At 32.8% G+C, this 20,821-nt stretch overlaps 3 protein-coding genes and 1 pseudogene across 4 annotated transcripts; all 4 read right to left on the bottom strand.

The window, feature by feature from the left end:
• Positions 1-1,112: 1,112 nt before the first annotated feature.
• On the bottom strand, positions 1,113-2,668 carry LOC104732020 (GATA transcription factor 17). Its single transcript, XM_010451545.2, has 3 exons — positions 2,458-2,668; positions 2,199-2,369; positions 1,113-1,758 (listed from the first exon to the last, which is right to left on the bottom strand). Exons 2-3 carry the CDS (start codon positions 2,367-2,369, stop codon positions 1,372-1,374), a joined length of 558 nt encoding a protein of 185 aa, XP_010449847.1. The 5' UTR covers positions 2,458-2,668; the 3' UTR covers positions 1,113-1,371.
• An 812-nt stretch (positions 2,669-3,480) lies between these two features.
• On the bottom strand, positions 3,481-7,186 carry LOC104732019 (importin subunit alpha-2). Its single transcript, XM_010451544.3, has 11 exons — positions 6,663-7,186; positions 6,450-6,546; positions 6,260-6,351; positions 6,030-6,161; positions 5,735-5,920; positions 5,489-5,652; positions 5,311-5,389; positions 4,781-4,909; positions 4,507-4,634; positions 4,023-4,397; positions 3,481-3,871 (listed from the first exon to the last, which is right to left on the bottom strand). Exons 1-10 carry the CDS (start codon positions 6,885-6,887, stop codon positions 4,025-4,027), a joined length of 1,605 nt encoding a protein of 534 aa, XP_010449846.1. The 5' UTR covers positions 6,888-7,186; the 3' UTR covers positions 3,481-3,871; positions 4,023-4,024.
• Positions 7,187-7,263: 77 nt separating this feature from the next.
• On the bottom strand, positions 7,264-11,046 carry LOC109124802 (AMSH-like ubiquitin thioesterase 3; annotated as a pseudogene). The gene is made up of 13 exons (XR_015574000.1): positions 10,824-11,046; positions 10,497-10,561; positions 10,348-10,423; positions 10,054-10,248; positions 9,847-9,941; positions 9,328-9,433; positions 9,170-9,219; positions 8,757-9,084; positions 8,349-8,438; positions 8,179-8,241; positions 8,002-8,076; positions 7,794-7,856; positions 7,264-7,702 (listed from the first exon to the last, which is right to left on the bottom strand). The product of XR_015574000.1 is annotated as an AMSH-like ubiquitin thioesterase 3 (transcript).
• A 6,206-nt stretch (positions 11,047-17,252) lies between these two features.
• LOC109128069 (uncharacterized) lies at positions 17,253-19,704 on the bottom strand. The gene is made up of 7 exons (XM_087479034.1): positions 19,431-19,704; positions 19,230-19,313; positions 18,083-18,145; positions 17,930-17,977; positions 17,745-17,807; positions 17,594-17,656; positions 17,253-17,439 (listed from the first exon to the last, which is right to left on the bottom strand). Exons 2-7 carry the CDS (start codon positions 19,284-19,286, stop codon positions 17,422-17,424), a joined length of 312 nt encoding a protein of 103 aa, XP_087335160.1. The 5' UTR covers positions 19,287-19,313; positions 19,431-19,704; the 3' UTR covers positions 17,253-17,421.
• Positions 19,705-20,821: the final 1,117 nt, after the last annotated feature.

The following is a 20,821-nucleotide window of genomic DNA, read 5'->3' as shown; positions in this document are numbered from 1 at the left end:
GCAATAAAGATCATATCAATCAAGTCTTCTATTGGTTAATTTCTCATTTAAGTTTATTTCTTTTCTTAATCATTGTTTTAAGCGAGGTAGGTAACAAACCTATAGAAAACTTAAATTTTAGTGTTTGTAAAACACACATGTACATATTTCGTTAAATCAGAAACTCCTTTTTAAGTTTGTCTTATTTTAATTTGAAACTCCTTTTAACTTTACTTGGAGAATCTCTTAGCTTGGTTAACATTAATTAGGATCAATGTCTTTTGTGTAGATTCACTAAACTCCCAAAGAAACCTTGTAATCTTTTGTTACAAAACTTTAATCTATCAAAAATTCTCAAAACTCTTTAGTAACATATCTTGTGAACACATCATACACATGGATTCGCGGATTCTAGTCTTACAATCATTATTGTCTTTCAACATGTTCACATTGGTGGTCTATTTGCATGCAAGTGTACACAGAATCCTCTAGTTGATAGTATACTACTTGATAGTGGTTTAACGCCTCTTCATTATCATAAATTTTTCCGTAGCCGCAAAATTTTAATCTAGAAATGCTATTGACTATGAGAAACATGAAAGTTGTATAAAATTCGATTTTAGAGTTTTTGGGAGCCAGAAAAATGTTTTATATAACTTTTTTTATATATTGTATTGTAGAAAAAGAAAATAGTGGGACATAGAAATCGAAAAAAGAATCGCAAGAAAATGAGAAGAGAGGCGCAATTGTCTCAATCACCGACTCTTTATTTTATTTTAGGTTCTAATCAAAATCTGATTTTTTTATATTCATTTCATTCAACGAAAAGCCCAAAAGACATCATGAGCTGTTTATAGCTGTCTTTGGTTCTGAGATCACGCGCTTCTAGATCGCGTGAACAACAGCTGTAATTTATTTTGGGGTAAAGGTTATTAACAAAATGTTTATATTCACATCATTCTAATATAAGTATAACTTGTTGACAAAGAAGAAAAATCATGATAATTAGTGACAAAAATATCCTTAATTTCACATTTTTAGAACTAAAAAGAACATTAAGGTACTTTTTAAAGTAGAAAATTGAAAAGATTATGCGCGAGAGATATAGAGATTACATATCTCAATTCAACAGCTTTTGTAGAAATTAACGGTAGTAACTAGTAGTAATCAACTAGACAAAGAGTTTAAACGAATAATTAAATTAGTAAGATGCATATTATAACATTAGCTTACCTAAAAACAATATCGACTGAATTACATATACTATGTGATATAATTAGGATTAATAAAACCTCTTCTCTTCATCATTTCCCTACTAATAACTTATTTTCCCCTAAATCTCTTCTCCCTCAAACCATTCAGACCAAAAAAAAAGGAGTTAAGAAACTAATCTTAACCACAAGAAAGAGCCATGAGAAGTACTGCGGCTCGTTCCTCTTCACCAAGTTTCCTCCATAGCCTCTTCTTCTCCACCGCCGATCTCTTCATCGCCGGAACTTTAAACCCGAAATCCAAAAATCTACTAACCCTTTTCACATTCTTCTTGCTGCTGTTGCTGTTGTTGTTGTTGGTGTTGTTACTGCTACTGTAATTCTCAGCATCTGTTTTGATGATCCTAGCCTTGACGTTTCCTGGTTCACCTTTGCCGATCTTGACATTTCGATTCTCAAGGTTGAGATTGTTACTAGTTTTGTTCTTGATCCTGTTATCCTCTTGTCTAATTCCAAGAGCTGCTTGTCTCTTCTTCCTGCTCTTGATCCCACACGCATTGCACAATGACTGCAAACAAAGTAAAAACCATGATCAGACCAGAGAGAACAAGCAGATCTAAAGTTAAAGAGCATATGACGGCGGCATCATCATAAGCAGTGTTGAACAAAAACTTAACCTAATACTAATTGTTTACAATTAACCTCTGATCAAACAGGTCATAATATATCAAACACAGAATCAAAAAAAAAAAAAAATACGGATCATCTAGCTATGTTCTTCTTCTATGATCTTTAGACTAACACAATCCTTACCTACCTAAATAATGCTACCTACTACATGATCACATCAATGCGCAAAAACCCACTAGCAAAAAGAGCTAAGAACAAAAGATTAACCAACATTTGAGTGTACTTTTAAGGTACCTATTAGACTAGATCTAACAAATGAGACCTCAAAGATTTGATTTTTAGGGTTTCAAAAACAGAGAGATCATGATCAATACTTACTTTAGGTCCAGCAGGGCCACCACGCCAAAGAGGAGTCCTGCTAGTTCCACAATCAACGCAAGTCTTCTTCGTATCACCTCCGCTTCCACTGCTACTACAGTTCCCGTTGTCTACATCGGACGAATCTCCCGCCGATTCGAGCTTCGTCTTTGTTTCTTCCGTCATTGACATCTACAACACAAAACTCACTAGTTTAGTAAACGTGATCAACAACTACAAGTAAGTAAAAATAAGGATCAAAATGATCAAGTAAACTCACATTGATCCACGAGAAGCAAAGGTTGAGAATGATAGAAACCCTCTCTTCAAGCTTAAGCTTAAGCTTAAGAAACAGAGGAAATGAGAGAATGAGAGAGCGATCAGAGACCTCGGATGGCTCTGTGAAGCGTAGAGAGACAGAGAGAGAGAGAGAGAGTGAAGATGATGATAAGGAAGAGAGAGAGAGACGCCGCAGAGGAGTAACGGATAAAACAAACGGAGAGGCTTTTTATAATAAAGGAGGAGGCGGGGACTAATAAACCCTAGATTTCTATTTCTTATTTACTCTTTTACCCTCGAGCGGGCCTTTTTATTACTCTCTGACCACCCGCCAAAAAACATAAAACAACCACAAACTGAAAAAAAAGAAGAGGGAAACTCTTTTTTACAGCTTTGTTACTTACCAAATGAAATGAAGTAATAACAACAATCCAAGGAGGGATTTTTAATATCTATCTTCTTGGTACCAAAATTTGAATTTTTTTCAAAAGCTGGCGCACAAATTGTTACTTGAATTGCTTGTTTCTGTTTTAGTAGTTCGATTGTATGCCACGTTGTGTTTCTTAAATTGGGCTTAGAGCATGCATGCACTTTTTTTTACTCTCTGTCTTTTAGATATTTTTGTGTGAACTTTTCACAATTTATCCAGAATTATGAGAATGTTTTAAAAAAAAATTCAAAAATTGTTGTTATGTTTTTAAATCAACACTCTTTAAACCTTTTTTTTTCTGCGGGGAAATCCATCTCTTCAAATTTGTGTAATCGATTTTGTGTATCGAGATATTTTTTGGTTCAAGGTTACCTACGCACTAAAACATTAAGATGTCTTTTTATAATTGAAAACCCTACTTGAAATTGACGATAACCATTAATAGCATCGATTTATGGACATATGTTTTTAATATGGATACGCGTGCAAATGCAGACCATAGCCCAAAATGACCTGGACCGCACTAAAACAGATTAAAAAAAACAAATAAAAGAGACAAACCAATTGGGCTTTTATGTCACCCACAAGACCAAATGAAGTTTGACCAACTTTTTTATGTTTGACTTTGCAGTGTTGTGTAGTACAAAATGTAACAAAACCCAGAGAGGACACACATTTCTTCTCATCACACTTTTTAAAAAACTTATATAAACCCTTCTCCCAAATTTCCCCTTATATAAAAATAAATTACCCTTTGATGACTCCTACCCAACTCCCCCCCACAACAAAGCTTATTTCATGACTCAAACCCACCAACCACTGACACGGAATCTGACCAGACCAGACCAGACCAGGCCAGACTTAAGGCACCCCCATCTGACTTTTACACAGAAGACCAGACTCTCTAATCAGACCCTTTTCAACCAGTGCCCCCCAGACTCTTTAATAAGCTGCTTCGACTCTTCAGACTCATCATGCTCAGCTCCTGTTGAAACAAAACCAGACTCACAGATTTTACAAAAGCAAGACACAAAGCCACAGATTTACTTTACTCTGGCTTCCTAGTCTAGGCTTCAAATGCTCAGACATCTGGACAGGACTAAATAGTTCCCAAGTTATGAGTTTTCTTTTTTTACCTTCACTTGAAGTTGAATCCACCTGGTGGTATGGCTGCATCAGTACCTCCAAACTGGAAGCCTTGTGCAGCGGCATCACCTGGTGGTAAAGTTTCATCCTCCTCTTCCAACCAGTATGTTTCAAGAATCTTCACTGCCTTTTCATAGATTTCGCTGTTGTCATGACTCTGCAGATTCTCAATCTTTTCTAATCCCTCAGCATCATCGATCAACTGTGCATAAAAGTTTACATCCCCGGTATTTCCTGTGACCTTTTCAGCTTCCCCGACTTTCAGTATGTTCTCCAATCCTTCCAGACATACAGTGATGATCCTTGGATCAGGGCACACCAAAAGATCACACAGTGGTTTCACAACTCCCTGTTCCACCATGTACCTTAAAACACAAAAGGAAAGAATATAACTGACCATTCGAAAGAGAGCAAGCAAAGATTTCAAAGGTGGTGAGATCAAGAAAAGATGGGCCTAATATCGGATAATCTTACTTGATTTGGTCAGGAGAACCACCCGAAGTGGCATTTGATACTGCCCATGCAGCTTCTTTCTTTATATCAAACTCCGCATTTTGAAGCAGATTGACAAGAGGGCAAATCAAACCAGCTTCACATACAGCCTGCATTACCAAAAGAATATTTATCGAGCATAAAACACACACAACAACTTTTTTCAAACAACAAAAGGCTTCTGAAACATGGGATCGCTCGACAGTATTAGAAACTGACAAGCTGAACAAAAACAACAATTTCAGAAAATGTTCACCTGAATTTGGTCCCTGTTTCCAGCAGTGATATTTGAGATTGTCCAGCAAGCTTCCTTCTTTATGCTCTTCTTATGATTGTGAGTCAGAAGGCTCAAAAGGCTAAGGAGTGCACCATGACTAATTACACACTGCAAAAAAAAAAAATTCATCAGCTCAAAACCAACCAAAGAAGAAAGAGATATAAGTGAGAAATAGTAAACGTTTGAGATTTTTTGATAGCATTTTACATCTAGAGGAGAATTGCCTTATATTAGTCTATGACTATCCACAAGGGACATTAGGCATCATAGAAATAACTAGGGTAACTATGGAAAACAAAATCTACGAATAAACGACAAATCCCATTCCAGATATCACCTAAAATTCGCAGGGCAATCAAAAGCTACTTAATAACTTATGACAACCAAATGTCATATCAACAAGTTCAGATTCAGCTTTCTAAGCCATTGGTGTTTCATTATTCCCATCAACATTGGACTATGTATCCTGGATAATAGGAATGAACAACACTGTAGAAGAACAAACATACCTGTGTTTGCAGATCATCTCCAGTGACAATGTTACCAATAGTACGAAGCGCAGGAATAAGCACAGATGGTGATGGGTGCCTACAACAAAATAAAATTTGATAATATTCATTAACAGTTAACACATAACATTCATTATACAAACAAACAAACAATGAACTCTTGGGACTTGAAACTCACTGGAGAAGCTCGACGAGTCGAGGAACAACACCTGCTTCAATGACGGATTGGATCTTGTCATTTGTGCCATCGGAAAGGTAAGAGAGAGCCCAACACGCATCCGTTAACACTTCCTCATCAGTCGAATGAATCAGGCGTTCAAGAGCTGGAAGTGCTGGACGGACCTGTTATTAAGAGATCACAGATATTAAAGAGAAAAATTCCTTGATATTTGGGGAGAGATTAAGAGTGGAATGAGAGACAAACCTGGTCAAAAGGAGGCTGTGGCTTTCCCCTGCAGAAGTTTGAGAGGGTCCAAGTAGCATTTCTCAGCATTGAGAGTTTAGCATGCTCATTCAACTGAGAGAGCAATGGTATCAAAGCTCCCTGACCAAGGACGAGATCTCTGCACCGTGGAGAATCACCAGCAACATTCCCTAATGCCCAAACAGCCTTACACATGAACAGATCAAGAAAACAAACTTTAGAACATGCTTGCTCCCGAAAACAAACAAAAGTTGACTCCGGCGTGAGAAAAGACAATAGACACAACATATCTTACCTGCTCACGGACATCATCACTTTGAGAAGCCAACAGTTGAACAAAAATCGGAACAGCACCATGTTCAATGACCACCTTTGTATTCTCTGAAGTCCCAGAAGCAATGTTTGTCAATGCCCAAGCAGCCTCAAACTGAAACCACAGAACACACACAGAGATAGTATTTAGTATCAGATGATAATCCTATAGCAAATATGACAGACAGATACATAATAACGGATCCACCAAACCTGAAGCTGTGGATAATCCTCTCTGGTGAGGAACTCCACAAAGCGAGGAACAACACCAGCATCAATAACCTCTTCAATTGGAGGACTACGCTCTGCCAAAGTTCAAAACCATCGATTCATTTCAAGAAATTGCCAAATCGAATACAAACATACTAAAAAAAGAACCACATGCAAACATAGCAAAAATTACCAATCGAAAGCAATTTCCTGAACTGAGTAGTGGCTTCAAGCTGTAAGCCTCTATCCTCAGACAACACACCTCCAACCATAGAAGGCAAACTCTCCAACTTTACCAAAAAAAACCAAAATCAAAAAATCGGAATCGATCTAATCAGTTACAATCAGAGAGAACAAACACAGTACAAATCCTCAAAATCAATTCCAGATCCCTACAAGTATTTACCTTCTTCTCAACAGTGGATGAAGCAGGAACAGAAGAAGGAGCGAATTGAGGTAACTGATTAGCTTGAAGACCTTCGCGACGCTTCTTCTGTAAGCTTTCCTCACGCTTACTCTTACGGATCTCAACCATGTTGTCCTCTCTCCTCCGCCGTCCTTCTTCAGCATCAACCGCCACTTTGTAGCGGTTACGACGAACCTCAGTCTTAGCGTTAGGTCTCAAAGACATGGTGGTAGTGGTGGTGGTGGATACTGCTAAATCTCTCCTCTTCTTTGTTTGCTTCGTGCCGGTGAATGAAATGAAAGCCAAGGCGAGTGGAGAGAGTATATATATATATATATATATATCAAAAAGTGTATGTATAGGAATCGGCGGATAGATAGAGGATAAACCCTAGACGAAGTAGAGGGGAACGAGAAAAGAGGAAAAAAGAGCCACAGAGAGAATTTGAAGTGAGAGTTTCGTTGGCTTTACAGATACATTTGGTAAATTCTATAAGAAATTTTTAGATTCGTCGTTTACCTTTTGAGTTGACTTGTTTACTCGTTATAGTTAATTTAAAAAGTGATATCATAAGAAATTACAGTTTTGGCAAATTTGGCTATGTGAAATGAAATGGTACATACGAATTTTAAGGTATATTCGTTTTAGATAATAAAACACAATCATCGTCACTCAAGAAGGCTCAGCCAAGTTTTAAGAAGCTACACATATATAATATGTACGGGAGAGACATCTGATCTCTTAGAGGTGTTTTTATAAATGTTAAAGAGTCTTTGAGGAAAAATCAAACATGGTGACGAGGGTTGTTGGTTTTAGCGGAGGTCAAGGACTTCGTATTTGAGTTTGGCATTGAGGAAGACGTGTGAGCAATGCTCGTAGATTGGGTTACCGTCTTCTGATTCTTCGTGCGGGTGGAAGCCTCGTTGTTGGCAGTTACGGATCACGGATACACCTGATGGATCTGAGAGATGGAATATTCCGTGAGGCGTTGATTCGTCTGTTGGTGCCATTACAATTGCAACTGCCTCCGGTAGCATTATCTGGGACCAATAGATATAGATAACGATCTGAGTATAGTCGCAACATAAGTTATTAACATATGAGATAATTGAAAGGGGGAGTTTGTTATACCTGATACGAGTAGTGTGTGTGGAGATCAACTGATGACATGAAGCAAGTTTGTGTAGGGTGTGTCTGAAACCAAAATGTAATTAGCCACAAGAATCGATAAGCTTATCAACTAGTGGATACTATATGGATTCAGAACTGTTCCGAGTAGCTTTGTGGTAAGTCACCATCCGGAAATGGAAGATCTTTTCATTAGGGTGAGAGAACTTACATGAATCCAACCCAAGGGAAATAGAGAGAGCCTGTCCTGTACTTCGAATATTTCTTCTTCGTTTAGTGTTTGGCACTGACATTAACAAATGAAGATGGACCAAGTGTGAGAAAAATCCCAGGAAGAGTTGAAACAATCGTTATTGATGTCAATGATTAAGAAAAATGACGAACATACAGAATCTGAGGTAGACTCCTGCTTTGGGATTATGAGAGTAGTGATATGAAAAACCCTGTTTTTCTGCAAAAAAGGGAAAACAAACAGAATATAAGTGATGACAAGATGATTTAAGCTGATCATGAGATTTGAATAAATTAATATACATGCAAATGTTTCCATCAACGTACCAGAGAGCCAGCAAGTACTCCACAAGTTTCTAAATTCCTTTCTGTGTTTGACCGAGCTAGCCTTAGGAAATCATCCATTATGCGCACCGGCTTCAGCAAATTTAGATACAGGGAGACGACATTAGTAAAAAAACGAAAAAGAGAAATATTTCCTGCACCAATTCTAGCAAACTCTTCATAAGATGTAATGGACATAAATCTAATACTTTAATATAAAGCATATTTTCCAACACACTACTATTCAAATGTTCCACGGAATAGTTCAGGGTATATCCATGTGTTGATTCTTGATCACATAGTGGGAATAATCATGGGCTATCGTCTCAGATTTTCTATTTTGCACTCACAAAAAACTATGGAACTGATGGGAATTGCACAAATATAAAAGAAGAGATAGCTGGAACTTACAACATGCAAATGCTGATAAGTATTACTGCCCTCTTTTCCTTCTAGAGAAGGAATTGCAGGTCCTGGTCTAGGATCAGCAACTTTAGATGGGCAAATTTGGGCTAGCTCTTGATGAACTTGGGCAAGCACAGGAGGAGGGGAAGGTTGCTTCATACCAACAAACTGAAAGGGGTCTTCAGTTGCGTCACTAATAAACTGGGAATTTACTGCCTCAGAATGACGCTGCCATCGACCATCATCTAAGGAGAGTACAGAGTTCAGCGTTGCAATCTCTTGAGAATCACCATTAAGTGATGCTGCGGAACCGCTCAGTCCAGTGTCAATCAAACTGTAGAAACCCTTAGAGTAAGTTACGAATAGCCATGAATTTAAAATAGTAAAACTACAAAAGGCAACATATGATAAGTACTTACCCTGAATTTTCAGCAGAACAACCCCAGTCGGTATTACTCGGATATTGAACCTGTCATTCCATACAAAATAATATTTTAAGATCTGAAAGATTAACACTGGATTGGACCGCGAAGAGAAAGAAAGAGTGAGAAAATGTGGGGAGGATAACAATGATAACCTTTATCTCCGACTTGGGTGCAACCCACTGACTTTTTAGACCATTTGGACCTAGAAATGAATGTCTAGACAAAGTTGCTTGGTTTGGAGGCAGAAAATCAAATGATCTGCAGGTACAGGAGCACAATTAAAATCTCAATGATCATCGCGGATTAATATGGACAAGCACTTGAGTCTCATATACCTATTTCTTGTCTCGATACTTTGAAACTAAAGATAAATACTACAAAACACAAACAACAACCATTTTCAAACATGATACCATAAACAGAAAAGTCAAGTAGCATTAGCAGTTTAGTCCATCAGATTGGCAATTTGTCTGGTAAGATATGACCCAAACATCATCATTTTATGGTGATCACAGAAACAGACAGAGTTAACGCAAGGAAACCAATGACATATACGGGATTGCATGTCCCTATTTCTCAATGTTCCCAGATGCTAAGAGAACTTATGGTGTTGATTTCCTATCAAAGAGAATTACTGACAAGTGACAACTATACTTTGGGGAAATACTCACAGCTTCTGGAATTGCTGATCAATCGGTGTACGATTTGAAGATGAAGTTACATTATTGTTATACGTCCAGGATGGTTGAGATGTCGGCAAGGCTGCCTGTACCAGGGGAAAAAAATGAAAAATTACAGGAAACGCTGGTAAGAAAGCACAATGATTTGAAGTTTTGGGAACATGGATTATATCAAGATGCAAATGCAAAGTCTTAGACCTTGTTAATATCAGGACTGGAGTATGATGAAGCATTGTGGGAAGGAGGCCATTCAACAGCATCTGAACTATATGATACAACCGGGAGATCATTTCCAACCCGATGGGATTCCTCCTCGGCTCTGTTTAGCTTATCCACTAGCCGGTTAAATTCGGGTTTCAGAGACTCGAGCTCATTGATTACAGCACGCAACCTCTGTTGCACAAAAGAAAAAGAAACCACATCTGAGGACACTGCTATGTATAGTATAACACCAAACAACATTTTTGGAAGGATAAAACAGAAATACCTGACCTTCCTGCTCCCAAGTCTTTCTTGTGGAAGCGATGCTTGGTAATCTCGATGGAATGGAATTGTTTCAGAAATCAAACTGCAGAACAAAAACTTGTAAGCTCTTGCTTGGAAAAATACAAGTATGCCAAATGAATACTTTTTCTCCTCACCTTGAATATCTAAGAAGCATGATATACAAATCCACAACATTCTTCTCATCGCGATATATGCTGGCCTGAACCATCAAAAACCAGACAACAGGCCAATGAATTGAACTGATTTATTGAAAGTAGCCCGATTAGGTTTACTACGGAAACAAGAAATCGAACACTGTTCCAATCAACTCCAAAAAAAACTCTCTAATTGATAAACTAAACTCTCAAACACCCCTAACCTAGCAAATCGATCACTTCCTAAACTAACGGTGCGAAAATCAAATACTAGAAACGCTTCATATGAATTTGAGATTGAGATTCGTTGCGACATCGGGAACAGACCTGTCGGAGGAGATTATCGGCGATACGGTAGTAATTACGGAGAGGAATACGATTATCCACCTCGATCTTACGAGCAACCTTATTCAGATCAATCTTCATCTTCACCGTATCATCCGAGTTTCAAATCGCTGAGAGAGATCGAACGGATCAATGGCGCTGAGGAAAACGTAAGAGTCGGAGAGGAACTAAAAACTGTGTCGTTTTAAGAAACCAATGTCGACATGATGATTACCAAACCAAAGTTTTACTTTAAACTAGGTAATTAGTCTACGCAATGTGTATGCATAATTGTTTTACTAATGTATAAATTTCAAAAAAATTATATTAATATATGAATCTCAAAAAAAAATTTATAGCAATTTCTCAAAATAATACTTCTGTCAACATTTTTTTGGTATAGTTATTTATTATACAAAATTTAGAATATATAAACGTTTTTATATATCAAAAATTAACCAATACTACAAAAAATTATTACAAATTGATTAGCTATATTAATATAAATAATAATATAGAAATTTAAACATTTTCCTAATATGAGAGAATCTATGTTTATGATCATGTTTTATAGAGGTTAAACATTGATTTAAAGATATTTTCTTAATGACACTGTAAACATAAGAATGTAATATAGTAAAATTGAATCAAATAAAATTATCAAAAATTTAGTAACTACGTATAAAATTATTGTATATAGAATATTACTCATTTCAAAGTTTAAAGCAATTAAAATAATTAAAAATATATTAAAATTTTACCAAAAACATTTTTCTTGAAAGATAAATATATTAGTTGGAGAATCGGGCCTTGTTGATTCAATGATGACAAAAATATATATATATATATATATATATTAGTTGGAGGAATGAATGTAAAATTATTGGGTAGGAGTTAAATTTGAGTTAAATGGAGTTAAATGCCTTTAAAAGTGGGTTAATTATAAATAAATATTTTAATTTATTTTTGACTTAAAAGAAAAGGAATACCAAGTGGCTCAGTCAAAATCTAAACTTACACTTTTTGATTGTTTTGTTGATATAAACTCAACACTCACACATAATATTCCAAATTGAAAATATTACTTTTGAAGTGAAAAATTAAATTAGTTTTTTTAAAAAAATATATGAACTTCAATCTAAAGATTTTTTAAAACCCCAAGAATAACTTCAATCCTTTTGTTTTGTTTTTTTTTTGTTTTTCACTCATCAATTTAATTTATAGTGCTAGATTTCATACTAATGGTTTCATCTTTAGAGGATTTAGTTAAATGGTATTTTAATAATTATATTATTTTCTATATTTCACTTTTTCATTTAGCTTAAATCAAGAAAATCAATTTTTTATAATTAAAATATAAAATACTTTCTAAATTAAAATATAAAATCAAACTCTTACAACACATATTAGATATAACAACATTTGATATTGGTGAGAGATGAGGAGAGAATGATTACTTATAAGATGATAATCCAAATTAGATGATGGAGATAAATCTTTAAAAATAAAAACAATGTAAAATATATATATCATGTAGTCTCTAAAATTAAAATTTAGCATTAAAATTTTACAATGATATTTCATTTGGTTTTTGTAACCCATACAACAAAAATAATAAATTGAAAACATAAAAAAAAACATAAAAATATTTGAGATATTGTGGAAGAGAATGAGAGAAGTGGAAGAGAATGAGAGAATGTGAAAATGAGAAAGTGAAAAATGCCAATATGAGAGAATGAGGTAATGCTTATTTATATGATAAGAATTGATGGAAGTTACATTTAGAATTATTGGAGTTACAAATATTATTTATTGTGTTTGAATAAAATTGAGTGGTGGAATATGATTAATGCATAATTTATTTTATTTTTAGTTATAATTTTTTATTTTAATGTATGAATTAAATGTATTGTGTTAATTAGGTCTTAAATATTATTTAAAGCAATTAAACAATTAGAAAGAAAAAAAATTAGAAAGTAATAAATAAAAATCAACCAATAAGAAGAGACTAAAACCTTACTTTATATAGATATTAAGAGTCTTAGGGGTATAATTGGAATTAGCTAAATGGAATGATTTTAAAGTAACCTCTAAATTGCTTAGACCAACTGATCAGATTATGTATATGTTTACAAGTTACAACCCATAATTAAAACCACATCTGAATTCGGATTTTTTAAGTCAAATCCTTTATCAGATTTATCAGATTATGTATATGTTTACAAGTCACTTGGAATTAAATTTTGCCACATCAGATTTAGTTTTTTCTACTTAAAAAAAAATGAACAAAAACAAAAGACAATCTATGAATTTATATAAAAATCATAATTAATAATTAATATAAGTTCAAGAGATAATCTATGAATATGAACAAAAGTTTAAATATATTTAACTGTTCAAAATTTTAAGCCAACTGATGTTCAACCGTTAAAAATAAGCTATATTTAGTACTAAGTTAGTTTAAGGATATTATATCACTAGAAAACTGACGCATCTTGAATATGAATATTTTACCAACAGTTACATATATGCCAAACACTTTTCGGAATTCTAATTATATCCAGTGTCGTGCCTCATGTATATTGAAAAGAGCATTTGCCTAAGGCCACATAATATAAAAAATTGTAAGGCCACATATATTTTTTTACGTTAGCTTATGTATTTAGTTTGTAAATGTGTTTACACTTTTTATTTTAAAAATCTATAATATTTTTTTTGTTATTAATTCTTCTTATTTCATATTTCATAATCTTTTATTTGCATTATTAAAGTATTATATAATTTATTAAATTTTTGAAGGAAAATGAAAAACTACATAAAAGTTGAGAACTTGTATTAAAAATTTATACGAAAAGATATTATTAATTAACTAACAAAATGCTAATGTATAATAACAAATAAAATAGACTCTCAAATATCATGCCATCTATTTTTTATTGTCACATTAGCATTTTGTTGGTGTGGTTGCAAATTTTCAACTTTCATGTAGTTTTTCAATTTTACTTTCAAACATCTAATACATTATAAAACACATACGTAGAAATATTTTACTTATGTTTTGTTTATATTTTGCATATGTTTTGCTTAGTTTTTGTTAATATATATTCAGTATTTCAAAGAACCAAAAAATGACTAATTTGCTGCCATATATAAATAATCACACATACAATTTAAATTTATATAAAATTTAATGTAAACTATACTCAATCTATCAAGCAATCAGATAATTTATATATACGTAGATGATTTTTTCATAGTCCCAAAATAATATAAATATATAAACAATTAAAAATACATATCATCTACATTTCTGATGGGTAACCATCTAGTATATATATATATATATATATATATATATATATATATATATATATATTATTTTAAACTTTTTTTTAACACAAAACAAAATCAATTTTTCGCCCTAAACCAATATGAACCTAAGCACGGCACTGATTCTATCATTACCAATCATTAGACTTGGGATAATAAATATTATTATGACCAAACTAGACTTGGGATAATAAATATTATTAGGACCACACACTTCTTTAAATGTAGATACAAAAATATTCCCTATCCAAGATTTTTGGATTAAGGGTAACTTACTATTAACTGGAGTGTATGATACATAGTGTGTATTTTTAAAAGGAAATGACACAGATCCGACTTCTTTCTCCTCCATCTATACTCTCTCCGCCATCAATATTAATATTCAATGCTTTCTAGTTTCTACACTTTTTTTGTTAAACTTAGTTTTCAGAATTTACTGCAGGAAGATTAAATGCTACAAGAGGCAAGTAAATGAAGATTAAGAAACCAATGTCGACATGATTACCAAACCAAAGTTTACTTTAAAAATCAGAGTCTTAGGGGTATAGTTAGAATTAGCTAAATGGAATGATTTTATTATTGTCTTAATAACCTCTAAATTGCTTTTAGTTGCTTAGACCAACTGATCAGATTAGATTATGTATATGTTTACAACCCTTAATTAAAACTGCATCTGAATTTGGTTTTTCTTAAACCAAATGCTTTATACTATAGATTACAAGTCATTTGGCCAATTAAATTTTGCCACATCATATTTTAGGTTTTTCTAATTAACAACTCATCAAATTTGCACTAAAAATGAACAACTCATCGCCACATCAGATTTTACTTAGTGTACGTAAAAGAAGATTCAATGTTGCAAGACTATTTTTCCAACGTTACTAAATCAACACTTTAATATTAACATAACGCCATATTCTTTGATTGGTCCGATTACTTTTCTAAATAGTAATCTTTTTTTGTAATTGAAATTAATTGTTAAGGTTTAAAAAATTTGAATCAAAGTTTTAGGATTGCTTTCATTATTACAAGTTTTGGATTAGCAAAAAGTAGATGATTACCATACAATAAGCAAGATAACTCTACATAAAAAAATATATTTGTCGGTGAGGTCATGATCAATATTAATATATAGCTTTAATGCTTTCTACACTTTCTTTGTTCAACTTCATTTTCAAAACTTACTGCATGTACAAGAAGATTAAATACTGCAAGACTGTTTTTTTCAAAGTTACTAAAACATCACTTTAATATTAACATGACATCATATTCTTTGATTGGTCTAGTTACTTTTCTAAATAGTAATTTTTGTTTGTCAGTGAAATTGATTGTTAAGGTTTAAAAATTTTCAATCAAAATTTTAGGATTACTTTCATTATTATAATTTTCGGATTAGCAAAAAGTAGATGATTACCATACAATAGGCAAGTAATCTACATAAAAAAAATATTTGCCGGTGAGGTCATGATCAATACTAATATATAGCTTCAATGCTTTCTACACTTTCTTTGTTAAAATTTGTTTTCAAAACTTACTGTAAGTACAAGAAGATTAAATACTGCAAGACTATTTTTTCAAAGTTATTAAAACATCACTTTAATATTAACATGACATCATATTCTTTGATTGGTCCGATTACTTAACTAAATAGTAATTTTTTTAAGTGAAATTAATTGTTTTTTTTTTTATCAAAGTGAAATTAATTGTTAAGGTTTAAAATTATGAGGAATTAAAAACTGTGTCGTTTTAAGAAACCAATGTCAACATGATTACCAAACCAAAGTTTACTTTAAAATCAAATTCTTAGGGGTATAGTTGGAATTAGGTAAATGGAATGATTTTATTATTACCTTAATATCCTCCAAATTGCTTTTAGTTGCTTGGACCAACTGATCAGATTATGTATATGTTTTTTTTGGGTGTAATGTTAAACTTTATACCAATCTAGTGCAGAGTTAGTAGCCAAAACTCAACATAGATAGCTATCAAAATGGAAACCAACAAACACAACAAATCTCACTTATATAGCTCTTTGCTTTTCCAAAACTTCTCTAGATCAACACACTTATATAGCTATCTAGTCCAAAACTCCAAATTAAAAGCTAATTTTTGCTACCTTAGCTGCGGTAGCTTCTTCTTTAGTGGTTGGACGGTAAATCAAATCAAGCAACACAAAAAGGGTTGAAACACACACACAAAACAACTTGAAACCTGCAAACACACACACACACACAATTAACATTACACACATGCCTCAGACTTCGATTTCGAACTCAATCAATCAAAAGCTACAATAGACTTCTGATAAAACAAAACAAGACCTCTGAGGCATGTGTGTAATGTTAATGAATCATAAACACAAACAAGACCTCTGAAAGAGATAAAAAAAAGATGGGTTTTTAAATTGAATTGAGGGATAAGAGAGAGAGACTTTTGAAAGTGGGATTAGAGAAAGAAGACGCAACTCTCTTCTTCTGATCTTGGAATGTGACAGTGGAGATGATTCACAGAGCAAAAGATTGATTCGTCGTGATGGTGGAGAGGATTCACCAGAATCAAAGAGCAAAAATTGAGTCGTTGTGACGGTGGAAACTGGTGAGGAGCAATGAAAATCGTGAAGTAAAAGAGCAAACGTTGTCGTTTTGCTTCAAAAAATTTAGAAAAAAAAAAAAAACAGATTGTCAATTTAAAATTAATTACAACAACCCATTTATAAACGGGTTTAAAAGGATAAACCTATTTAACATTATTTGTTTTTTAGATGGATTCGGGTCTAAAAATATTACAATGAACCCGTTTAGGTCCGCAAGCTTAATGCCCATCTTAACATCACTATATATGCCATTTATTAAGCAGTAAGCTAAAATAGGTTAGTGGAAACACAATCACTAAAGGTGATATAAATATGGTTGTATTAGGCTGATCAAAAACCTAAAACAAGTAACTATGTAGACAATCAATGAGTAATTATAACTTCAAACTTAATGATCATTGATTCGTACTTTCTACGGTATTGGTTTTCAACTAGTGTGGTGTTGTCTCATTTATGTTGTGAATGGAACAAACAAGAAAAGAAAGAAACAGCAACAATTGTCTGCGATATTTATTGAAACGACAAGTATTTTTATTAACCAAGAGTGAAAAAAAAAAAACGAACAACTGTGCATAGCTGCATACAAGTTTTAATGGAAACATGAAACACATGAGTAGGCAGGCTCACTACCAAACCAATCACGTTCCATTTCCACATCAAAACCCTTTTCCTTGTACCCTAAAAGCTCGACTCTGTCTGCAATTATTAAAGCAATTTTTATAAATATCTGTTTCTTTATAAAAAAAAATTGCATTTACATTTACTATGAAGAAAACACATTAGTTGTCGAAAAAAAAAACCACATTAGGATTTGTAAAAGTAAGTAATTAAAATCAACTTATTTTCTCACCAAACTCTCATGACCAGATGCACATGTGGGTCTTCTAGGGGGAAGTTGCTTGCGAGGCGTTCTCTGAAAATAAAATACAACGAAACAAAACTTAGTTGAATAATTAAGAGTATTATTAACCAAATGCAATTACTGGTTTAAGCATTATTACCTGTAATTTGGGTCTTAGATTTTCTATTGCCGCTATTGTTCTCTCATCTATACTTGCTTCTTGCTGTGAAAATATCAAATATATAGTAAAAAACCATTACAAGAATGCTTTCAACATGTCAAAAAGATTGAAATATGAATATTTAAATTACAGTTTGATATATTGCATAAATTGATAATATATACCTTGTGTAAAGCCCAATCTGCTGAATCAAAGAAAGCACGTTTGTAATCCTGCATTGATTTTAAAGTTTGTTAATCAATAATCAACAACAAACTAACGATCATACGAATAAATATGAAAATAAGTGGGTTACTTAAAAGTTAAAGATGATTCACCTTAGAGATAAGAGGCTTTTTCTTTGGCACAAGTCCTCCGTATTTATTTGCACCAGTGGTAGACTAATGACAAACACCAAAACAAATCGGGAAGTTCAATAATTTAAGTATTTTTTTTTTTTTTTTTGGCAAACCAATAATTTAAGTCTATAGCTTTAATTAAAAGAGGCAAAAAGAGAATGATCATATTTGAGTCATTCATGACACGCCTACCGACAATTCCTTAACCGGAAAGCAATTTCTATACCAATGCTTCGTAATATCGATTGGTTAACAAAAAGGGTTTAATTTGCTAAACCGATTATTTCGATTGTTGTTAACAAAAAAACAATCGGACAGAAAACATAATGGAAATGCATCAGACCAAAACGAAATCGACATTTTCCATATGGACCGGATCAAACCGGATAGAGAACAGGTGTCATCAAAGGTACTACGTGGCAATTCAGTAAACCGTTGATCTCGCCAAGGGGGTTTCTCAAAGTTGAAGATGAGCTTATAGTTTACGACCGTCCGTTACATTAAAATATCTTATCATAAGATTTTTATGTAAGGGAAAACGTATATTGTATTCCTACCAGTACCAGAAATATCTTGCATCCGACAAATTAAAAAAATTCAACCATTCATTAGAAAATGTCGTAAAACGTATATAGATTTTAATTTTGACTAGAAAATGTGAAACAATGTTTGAAATGTAGAAGAAAGATGAAAAGAAACGTGTACGCCGTCGTTAAAATTGCCGACGATTAGGTTTGGTAATTTACCACACACCAAAAGAAAAATGTTTTGACTTGTTGACTTACTAATCCGACCCTAATAATTATCAAATTAATTTAGACTTGTAGTCAAAACTTTTTCTTAAACCATATTTTTTAAAAATGGAATAACCATTTGATTAGAATATTTAGAATATTTTTAGGGTCGGATTCAATACCATCTTTAAAATATATTTTTTTAAGAGTGATTCTAAACCGTATATGCATTTTCACCCTTAAATCAAAACGTTAATATCTTATCTACCTTATATAAAATAAAAATTACCTAAAACATTGCACCACCAATCCATGGCTTAAAAAAAAATATCAAGAAATCAGAGAAAAATATTAAAAAATCGCCGAAATAAAATTGATATATAAAAAATTACCTCTTGTTGTTGCTGAGAAAATAAGAAATCATCGGCTCTGTTGTAATCCGTCGCCATTTCTTCTGTCGAATTCCTTATTCGTTTCTGATCAAATTAATTTACAGAACAAAACAATCAATTAAGTAAATAATCAAAATAAAACTGCATTTTGGAATTAATCTAAGTTATAAAAGAAGAAGATAATTAGGTTGAGAGAGAGACCTTAGTTAGAGAGGTTCAGAGAGGAGAAGGATGATGAAGACGAAATTAAAAAAAAAAAGACGGTGAGATCAGATGATGATAAAGAAGAATTGAAGAATATGCGTTTTGGCAAACTTATATATATATATACACATAATTAAGAGATACTGTACACGCGTGCGTAGTAGTTAGGCACATAGGCTAAGCGCAACATACACGTGTGTGTGAGCTTCTTAGATATTTTTATTATCTTATTTTTTTGGTGGTAAAAGTTCCCATGAACTAATATTATTATACTTATCTCATTTAGTAAGACTTTGGTATATATATATATATATATATATATATATATATATATATATATATATATATAGTCTCTTGTATAGACAGATGGACATAAAAATTTGTTTTTTTCTAATCTTAGATAACTTGTATGCATATCCATTATTAAAGGGTAATAAATTATATTTTGAAATTTAGATCAAATTGAATTTAATATGATATATTTGCATTGTCAAGCAATTTAATAATATTTTATCATGGAAAATATCATCAAAATGGGTCCAGAAATCTTTTTATACTTATTTTGCAAATAAGAAAACACGTGCATGGAGTTTTGAAATTAATATTGAAATACTAGATTATCATGTAAATTAAATTATTTTGATATGGTCTCATTTTACATTTTCTGGTTGGGTTGATAGATGCATATTGTTTCCACGGTATGTGCGTGTTTAATGTTCTTTCTCTAAGCTTTGCCAAACAAGTGGGGAATTACATACATGCATATCAGTCTAACTCCGAAGATTGAGTCAAAGAATGATAATATATGGAGACTGTAGTTTCTGTTATTTGCAATATATATATATATATAAGATTCTATCTAAAGTTATAGATTGAAGTCATCTCCTAGAACCTGTGTCTCTCGATCGATCTCAATAGTATATTGGGATTCACTGATCTGACTCCCTTTTCTCTATTATTTAATATTTTTGCGTTATTTGTTTTTAGGGTGTAACAAAGTCAAGGAAGAAAATATTAGTTGTATAGAACTCAAATATCTCCATGCCGTTAAGACATCACTACTATTGGTTGGTCCATCTCGCACATGTTCAACCGACAAGTGTTTTATATATATGGGTCATTGTCTAAAATGACATTATACAAATCTTAAATACAATAGAATACCATGAGAATGTAATATTTCTTTATGCTTTCTATGTATTGTATCAATATAATAAAACTAGAATGTGTTGCTCTTTTCTTCTGACACATCAATTAAAACAGTTAACCAATCAAAATATAAGAATTAATACAATTCATCATGTACTATTGACATTAATACTATTGAGATCGATCGAGAGATTGTAGAGTTAAATATGTTGATATTAGTTGATTCACTTATATCAATT

Source organism: Camelina sativa, chromosome 12, assembly GCF_030686135.1.
Source record: "Camelina sativa cultivar CO46 ecotype springtype chromosome 12, ASM3068613v1".
NCBI classification, from domain to species: Eukaryota; Viridiplantae; Streptophyta; class Magnoliopsida; order Brassicales; family Brassicaceae; genus Camelina; species Camelina sativa.
The sequence above is the reverse complement of the archived record's forward strand: the minus strand, read 5'-3'. Positions and strand labels throughout refer to the sequence as shown.